Consider the following 9,073-nt stretch of genomic DNA (forward strand, 5'->3'; position numbering starts at 1 on the left):
CCCAGCCTCTCCTCCCCCAGAACGCGGCCGGGACTCGCGGGGTCGCGGCGCCTGTTTCCCCTGCCTCCGCAGACGCGGCCGGGGCCGGAGAGGAGGGCGGAGCCCGGCCACAGTCACCGGACTCCAATCCCCCAAGGGCTGCGGGGCTGGGGGACCAGAGAGGTGCACTACACACGCCAGGCCGTCTTCTGTCCCTTAAGACTTTTCTGGAGAAAAGCTTCCAACAGCTCTTCACCTCCCCCCTTTTCTAAGGCGCGGGAGAACGGTCTCCACCGCCCGGGAGCGGCGGATTGCAGGGCGAGGGCCGAGATTTATACATTAAGAGTCCTGGGGGCACCAGGCTCCGCCCCTTTTCTTTTTTCGTTTTTTTTGGTTGCCTGTGGGGAAGGAGGGGTTCTTCTTGTGAGTGTGTGTTTCTGCCCCAGATCTTTCCTGGACAGTGAGTCTCAGCAGCACTGATTCTGAGGTCCCCAGCCGCGGGCGGAGGGCGTGGGGGGTTGAGGCACTCACTCCTCCCTGTCTCTTCCTAAAGAAGCCACTCAGCCTCAGCGGGGCGCTCGGCGACTTCAGCTGACCGGTCGGCCGGGCCGCGGCGAGCGCGCTGGCCATTGGAGTGCGCGGCTGCGGAGGGAGGGGACCCCGACTCGAGTAAGTTGAGAACGCGGCGCGCTCAGTCGGGGGCAGCAGCAAGATGCCGAGAGCGCCGTGCAGACCCGGAGCTCCCCGAACGCAGCTTCGTCCAGCCTGAGCCAGGTAGGGAGTGCGCGCGGAGGAGCATCGCGGCGGGAGGTCTTCAGAGGCAGAAACAAAATTTTTAAACCGGAATGAAGCCAAACGAACACTTTTAAAACATCTGTCTCTGGGTGCTGAAAACAAGCATCTCTGGGCTACTAAGGAGACCAACCGGATCGGATTGTTCTTGGCGCCCTTGTGACTTAAAGTTTGGAAAAGGGTTAAGTTCCCATTGTAGAACCGTCTGGGGTTGGGGGATAGCGGAAGCTGTGCTGGGTCGGAGGAGAGGCGCTTATTCTGGGAAATCCTATAGACAAAGACCGGGGGAGGTGGGGTAAGGGCTTAAACTTGCACTGCGAGCGAGCGGGGTGTGGAATTAGATGAGGGAAACGCGGAGCTACTGGGCGAGAGCTGCCTCTGCTGTCCTGGGAATTGCTGGAATTGCTGTCGCCTCGATGACTCCACTTTTATCGCATTTGCTACGTTACCTTGAAACATTTCAACAACTCTCGGGTAGACTTCTGATCACCAGTGCCACGTTTCATTCCCCCCACACTTTCTAGTTCTATGAGAGGAAGCAACGTGTTGGGGAAGAGCAGTGAATAAAACTGCCCGCGCTAACTTAGCAATGCACCGGCAGACTTCTGTTTGTGTGAGTTTCTGGAGAGTAATTTGGCATTTGGAATTTGGAATGCAGTGGCATGTATTTTTATCACTTGTAGTTTAACTTCTCTTTTTGTGTGCGTGTTTTGGCTATATCCACAGTAACTGAAAATACTCCTTTTGCAATCAACGAATGTACGACACTTCTGGGATTTATTGCAATATCTTATGAATGATTTTCACTGCGTACCTTTATATTTTCTTGCACTGGCTCGCAAGAAAAAAAAAGAAGAAGAAGAAGAAAGAAAAGGCTGTTGCTTCACGGAGGCGCTAAGCTTTCCTGTTTACCGCAAGGCCAGGGCGGGCTTGGCTGCCCACACTATGCTGCGCCTTCGGACCCTAAGCACACCTGCTCCTAGAGAGTTATTAATAGAGCCCAAAAAGTGACTGACGCTGTCAAATGATTTTCGTGCAAACCTAATTTCTTGCATGGCAATTAGGAGGTGGTTTTAGCTGGGTGGTGGTGGAGGGCAGAGGTGTGCGTCTCCGCCCTCACATTGGCGGTTGAGGCTCTTCGAAGGAGCGACCAGGAGCTGGTGGTGAGCCCGCCGCCGAGCGGGTGAACGCTTCAGAGACTCTTTCGGCTGCGGCTGGAAACCTTGTGGGGTGGGAGCAGCGTTGGGCGGGGGTGGGGTGCGGGGGTTGAGGAGGCAAGAGTGGGGATAAATGGGGTTCACTTTTCCAGTTTTCCCATTTCCATTTAAGTGGATGTAACTATAGGGGGCGATTTTCGTCTTGTCGAGTCGGAGTTTTCAGTTTGGGTACATTTTTGTTTTTTCTCCCTTTCTTTCTTCCCCTTCTTCCTTTTTTTTTTTTTTTTTTCTTTGCAAGAAATGAGAGTTTGATTTTTTTGTTTGTTTGTTTTAATCCTTCTTCCTGCACTCTCCCCAAGTTTCTTTAAAACAATTCAACAAGAAAACTGGAGCAGTACCTTCGCTAGAATGAATGACGCCAGTGTGCTGTGGCTTTTTCCAACTGACTATCTCCTCTTTGTGATTTGTTTAAGGCTGCGGTTTCTGAGGCCCTCTCCAGACACGGAAAAGCTGCACAAAAAAGCCTGGATCTCTCTCGCTCAACCACCCCTGCTGCCAGTGAAGGCTCTCTCCGCCTCGCCCTCTAGCGTTCATCTGGAGAAGTACCGCCCCGGGCTCCTGGGGACAGCGCGCATCATGGGGTCCACCAACATCCCGCTGGTCAAGGCCCTCCGCAGCTCTGTCTCCGACTATGTCAACTACGACATCATCGTCCGGCATTATAACTACACGGGAAAGCTGAATATCGGCGCGGACAAGGAAAACGGCATTAAACTGATCTCAGTGGTGTTCATTCTCATCTGCTGCTTTATCATCCTAGAGAACATCTTTGTCTTGCTGACCATTTGGAAAACCAAGAAGTTCCACCGACCCATGTACTATTTTATTGGCAACCTCGCCCTCTCAGACCTGTTGGCAGGAGTGGCCTACACAGCCAACCTGCTTTTGTCTGGGGCCACCACCTACAAGCTAACCCCCGCCCAGTGGTTTCTGCGGGAAGGGAGTATGTTTGTGGCCCTGTCTGCCTCCGTGTTCAGCCTCCTGGCCATCGCCATTGAGCGCTATATCACCATGCTGAAGATGAAACTCCACAATGGGAGCAACAGGTTCCGCTCCTTCCTGCTCATCAGCGCCTGCTGGGTTATCTCCCTCATCCTGGGGGGCCTGCCCATCATGGGCTGGAACTGCATCAGCGCGCTGCCCAGCTGCTCCACAGTGCTGCCGCTCTACCACAAGCACTATATCCTCTTCTGCACCACGGTCTTCACTCTGCTCCTGCTCTCCATCGTCATCCTGTACTGCAGGATCTACTCGTTGGTCAGGACTCGGAGCCGCCGTCTGACTTTCCGCAAGAACATCTCGAAGGCCAGCCGCAGCTCTGAGAAGTCGCTGGCGCTGCTCAAGACCGTGATTATCGTCCTGGGCGTCTTCATCGCCTGCTGGGCGCCACTCTTCATCCTGCTTCTGCTGGACGTGGGATGCAAGGTGAAGACCTGCGACATCCTCTTCAGAACGGAGTACTTCCTGGTGTTGGCTGTGCTCAACTCTGGCACCAACCCCATCATTTACACTTTGTCCAACAAGGAGATGCGTCGGGCCTTCGTCCGGATCATGTCCTGCTGCAAGTGCCCCAGCGGAGACTCCACCGGCAAATTCACACGACCCATCATCGCCGGCATGGAATTCAGCCGCAGTAAGTCAGACAACTCCTCCCACCCTCAGAAGGATGATGGGGATAACCCAGAGACCATTATGTCTTCGGGAAACGTCAACTCTTCTTCCTAAAAGTGAAAACTGCTGACCCATGGGGAGCTTGCATGGTTGCCCACCACCCCAGTGTTTGGAAAAAAAAAAACCAACTCTGTGCCTCCGCTGCTGCCAGGCAGGAGCTGTCTCAAGCCAGAGGGAGGGAGGGGGAGCGTAAGAACAGCCTGGTGGTGCCTGGTGTTGGTGGGTAGACTTAGTTCCTGTGAACAATGCACTGGGAAGGGTGGAGATCAGGTCCTCGCCTGGAATCTATTTCCTCCCCTCGCTGGAGCTTTGATTTTGCACTGAGCCAAAGGTCTAGCATTGTCAAGCTCCTGAAGGGTTCATCTGGCCCCTCCTCAAAGACTAATGTCCCGGTGTGAAAGCGTCTCTGTAGGGAGCTTTGAGGAGATGTTTTCTTTCACTTTAGTTTCCAGCCCAAGTGAGTGTGTGCACTTCTGCTTTGCTAGGTATGCTCTGCATATCCTACCCTCCCTTCCCCTTCACACCCCTCCTCAGAATTCCTTTACTTTATATTTTAACTACCTGGCATCCAGAGTTGGGAGTGTGGCACGGTCCATTTCTTGATGATGTGTAGCAGGTAGGCTGTGTCCAGCAGGTAAGACTGTGGTGGAGATGGTTTGGAGATGTAAAGCAATTTCACTTGCTGAAGCCAAAGTTTCCACGTAAGCTGGATGAGTGTTTTTGATTTTAGTTGCAGTCACTTTAAAAAAAAAATCTTTGCAATGAAATGTATTACAGTATCATATCCATCATGGCTGAAATCTGCATAAGGAAGTCCAATTTATTTAAATGACATCAGCCAGGATCCTTAGTGTCATAGAAGAAACAAACAAGCAAAACAAGGTGAAAACTGACTGGGGGGTGACTTTGTAAACCAAGAAAGATTTCTTAACGAATTTGTCTAACAAATACAGCATCTGTCTTTGGCACTTTTGTTGATGTTTCTTTCAGAGTGTTGTGTGAATCATTTCAACCAACAGGATGGCTGTATTTTGTTGTGTTAAAAGTACTTTTTAAATAATTTTTGAATGTATTTGTTTCAACATTTTATTGGATTTTCCTAACCTGTGTTAACACCATTGAATGTGTATTTCTTCAGAAAATACCATCCTCTTGTGCCCTTAAAGCATTACTTTAACTGATAGGGAACATAAGAAGTTTTTCAGTACATTAAGTAGTTAATTGAAGATGTGTATAAATGTCACAAAGAATAAAAATATATTGGTGTCTGTTTAGTGTGGTTTCCAGTGCAATTAAACTGAGAAATGTCTTTTTTTAAAAAAAATAGTATTTAATAGGTTTCTGACAATGTGGATCATTTTGCACATAGCTTTATCAACTTTTAAACATTAATAAACTGATTTTTTTAAAGATTCCTTTGTAAAGAGCATTTTTAAAAAAGTAGTTACTAAGACATTCTATTTGACTATGTGCCTCTTCAGAATCAGTTAAAGGCAAATTTCTGTTATTCTTTAGAGGATTTTACCCTGATAAACTAGGGTGTGAAAAAAGAATGTGGTTTGTTTAGAAACCACTCTTTTTTTTTCAGGAAGAGAAACTTCAATAAGTTAACACTGAAGAGTAGTAAAGAATGAGATGAAAACCACCAGCTTCTAAATACCACATGGACAAGTAAATGTAATTGTTTGAGTTTTAAATGACATTCAAGCCAAACTAAATTAAGTACAATAATTCTGTCTTAAAACATGAGTTTTAAAAGAAATAATGTACAACAATGTGGTTGTAAATCAAAGTTAAATTATGACACTCAATGGTCAGTTCACACCCATCCCTAGAAGCTTACATTCTTGGCTTGCCATCAACATACTGGGGAAGTGGGGATATGGCTATGGGGGATTATATTAAATTACTTAATTCTTTCAGGACATTGTCTTGGCTTCTCCCAGTCTACCCTCTGAACAATATAAAACTATACATTAGCAATAAAGTTACAAGTTGTAGAATGTTGGCTGAATAGCATACATCTTTTATCTGAAAAATTTTGATTCATAGTATCTGAAAGCTTTAACATCCCTAGTCAATTTCTCCAACTATAAAATGGCAAGCCTCACAGAATTTTTAATTCTTGTTTTGATATTATCCTCTTCATGGGGGATTACATCGGAGTATTTTGGTGTGTTTGCCTCTTCAGTGCTATTGTTAACTTTCAGAATTTGTACTTTCAAGTGTCATTGAATATGCACAGGACACAGTTGGGACACGAAGATAAACCTCACCTAATAGAGTAGATGTCATTTCTGGGTAAAGTTAACTGTGGGAAACAGAAGCATGTTCACTAAGGAAACCTTAGGTCACAACCTCCAGTTTCCTGAAGGAAATGCCAAAAATGCTCCGAAGACAAAAGACTGGAAACAAACTGGAATGTCTCTATCCATCTGTCTGCTGAGGCGGAAGGAATGAGTTCATGTTACACTCACTTCCTAGACCTTTCGTTACAGAATCAAGCATAATGGAAAAGCGTGTCCATTTTGTGTTTCTATGGAAGATAAAGTGGTTGTACTCTTGGACTTATCTTTCTAAGCACAGCAGTGACTCACATGATGTGGGGAAGAATGAGGTGGGACAGTTGACCTTGGTGGGGACTGGGGAGCTCATCAGTGACAAGGGAGCACAGCCTCGCTTGCCTACCTGTGAGCACATTATCCAATGATTAAATGTGTTTTCTTCCTGGAAATTCCAGACAGTGTTTTCATTCCAAGACAACTGGACAGTCATGGACTGTGGTTTCCCTGGGTAGATGTGGATCAGAGCCCTAGTTCTGGCCAAGAGCAATGGCTAAGATGAAGGAATCCTTGGCCATATCCCAACATGAGTATCTGGTTTTAATTCAGAATATTTTGAGAATTGAGGATGAAAAAAAAAAAAAAGCCCTCAGTACCTATGTGTTTATACTAAAATAAACTCCCTAAAGTTTTAATTAAAAAGGATGCAGAATGCCACGGAGCAACTAAACCAGTGCACCACAACTACTAAGCCTGTGCTCTAGAGCCCGTGAAGCACAACTACTGAGCCTGTGGGCCACAACTACTGAAGCCTTCATGCCTAGAGCCTGTGCTCCGCAACAAGAGAAGCCACCACAATGAGAAGCCCCCGTGCAGCAATGAAGACCCAATGCAGCCATTAATTAATTAATTAATTAATTTTTTAAAAATGTAGAGGTTTTTTTAAGAGGAGGAAAACAGACAACCAGAGCAATACTTTATGGCTTATAAATATTCAGGAAAATTACAAAATGACACCAAATAATACTTTCTTCTCAACAACATTAAATGTGATTATAACAATGCTTGTTCTTCCTTTTTAGTCTCTTAATAAGTAGAAAAAATTAATTCTTTTAAAAAGTTGATTTAGTGATGTTATAAATTCAAAAATGTATAGGAATAGGAGTTTTGCATTCATGCTAATTAGATACTTTATTTTATTTTAGTAATATCAGTAGTATCAGCACTACAGTTGTGATTTATGGCATCTTCAATTTTTTCCCAATGTAAAAAGACATAAAGATTTTAATGGTTCTTGTTTTCAAATTGGATTAATTTCTCCTCTGGACATGACCTATGTTAAATACATGTCCGGTCCAATACTCTTTATAGTACTTTTAACCTAGACTATAGTTTTTGCATGATTTTGACCATTTGTGCCTCCATTCAATATATCAATATATCACCTGTCAGGTTTTCTAGGCAACTACAAATGAACTATTTCTGGGAGCTACTACTCTGAAATAGCACCTTCAGAAAGATGATGGACCATGTTGGGGAAATCCTACAAAGTGAGGACTTGCAGTTCAAGTAATTCTGAATATTAAAAATCCCCTTTTCAACTGAGAAACAAGGGATAATACTTGAGTGACACATTAAAAAAAATTCTACCTATCTACAGAACCGTTAAATATTTGATTCTGTAAATAGTCACTGGCTTAAAATTAATCTCTAATTCGGAACCATTATTTATCCACAGTATTTGCAATAATGAGTTTCTATAATCTCAGTATAATGTTCAGTTATTATTATTATTATTTTTAATGCTGGTTGCTCCATTCTCATCTGGAATGATGTTTCCTGCAGACACCTAACTGATTAGATCAAATTAGATTGATCTCATTTGTTTTCTAACAAATTAGATCAAACTAGATTTGTCTATGCTTTCTCAAAATTTGTTTTAAAGCTCTTGAGGGAGGAATCACAAATAACCAAAAGAAACCTTTAAAGGAACTATTATTCTTTCCCCGTGGACACAAGTTCTTGATGATGAGAAATCATAATAAATTGCATAATTTCCTCCAACTTTCCTTCCTGCTTTTTTGATGTGTGCTTGGTCACAAGGAAAGGAACTCAAAACACATTTCTATATACGCCATTGCCTTCACTGCCATTCTAATTGAAACTACAGACTACCCAAACAAGCAAGGCTTTCTTGAATAGGTGAAAGTCTTTAGATTGTCTACAGAGAAAAATAATTTTTAACCAGTGGTCAAAAGAACTAGGAAAGATAAGAGGAAGATAACACTGAGAGAGGGTTAGGGTTAGACCTGCATTTAATTCAGTCTTTTCACAATCTTTGACAAGAGCCAGGACCTAGAGCAAATTTGGTTCATGTTGAAGATATCTCCCTTAATACCTCCTATCTCTTACTCCTGCTTTCTGCTCAGATTCTTCAGACTCTCAAGAAGTTTTTCTCATGCTCTCTTTGAGGACTGAAGGATTAAAAATCAGCTTTGGACCTGGATATAGTCATTAGCAAAAGCCAAGTATAAACTGCAGATTTGAAGAACAGGAATTGCTACATTTGTTTTATTGAAGCATCAGCATGTGCCCATCCAGCTTCTGTGTTAATTAATAGTGGATAAACACACTGTGGTAAATTCATAGAATGGAATATTATTCAGCAATTAAAAGGGAACTGCTACTGTTACTTGCAACAATCAGCGTAAATCTCAAAACCTTTACGTTGAGCAAAAGCAGCCAGCCACAAAAGAGAACATACTGCATGATTCCATTTATGTGAAATTTAAGAATAGACAAAACTAATCTATGGAGATAGAAGTCATCAAAATAGTGGTTGCCTGGGGGAGGAGGATAAACTGAAAAGGAACATGAAGGAGCTTTCTAGGTTGTTAACAATGTTCTCTATCTTAATTTTTTAAGGTGTTTGTTACTCGGTGTATGCATTTGTCTAAACTTACTTATCCAACCATATCCTTAAGACCTGTGAAATTAAAAAAAAAAATTCAATATGGTAAACTTCTACTTCTGAGTATGAGGGCTATATGGGACTTTGTGAAATTACAGAACAAGTTTTCAGAGTTCAGTAGAATGTGGCAAAAGCCCCAGAGTGTTCCATAGAAGGGACAC

At 43.9% G+C, this 9,073-nt stretch overlaps 1 protein-coding gene across 2 annotated transcripts; it reads left to right on the plus strand.

Moving 5' to 3' along the window:
• The first annotated feature begins 239 nt into the window (after nucleotides 1–239).
• Nucleotides 240–5,022, plus strand: S1PR1 (sphingosine-1-phosphate receptor 1). Of its 2 annotated transcripts, none has more exons than XM_060085734.1 (2): nucleotides 240–753; nucleotides 2,402–5,022. In XM_060085734.1, exon 2 carries the CDS (start codon nucleotides 2,565–2,567, stop codon nucleotides 3,711–3,713), a length of 1,149 nt encoding a protein of 382 aa, XP_059941717.1. In that variant the 5' UTR covers nucleotides 240–753; nucleotides 2,402–2,564; the 3' UTR covers nucleotides 3,714–5,022. The 2 variants fall into 2 exon arrangements, with proteins under 2 accessions (XP_059941717.1, XP_059941727.1); XM_060085744.1 differs by lacking the exon at nucleotides 240–753 and adding an exon at nucleotides 1,196–1,384.
• The last annotated feature ends 4,051 nt before the right edge of the window (nucleotides 5,023–9,073 follow it).

The sequence above is a fragment of the Mesoplodon densirostris genome, chromosome 2 (assembly GCF_025265405.1).
Source record: "Mesoplodon densirostris isolate mMesDen1 chromosome 2, mMesDen1 primary haplotype, whole genome shotgun sequence".
NCBI lineage: Eukaryota > Metazoa > Chordata > Mammalia > Artiodactyla > Ziphiidae > Mesoplodon > Mesoplodon densirostris.

Coding starts and splice junctions, on each gene's coding strand:
- S1PR1 (XM_060085734.1), top strand. CDS start 2,565: ATGGGGTCCACCAACATCCCGCTGGTCAAGGCCCTCCGCAGCTCTGTC.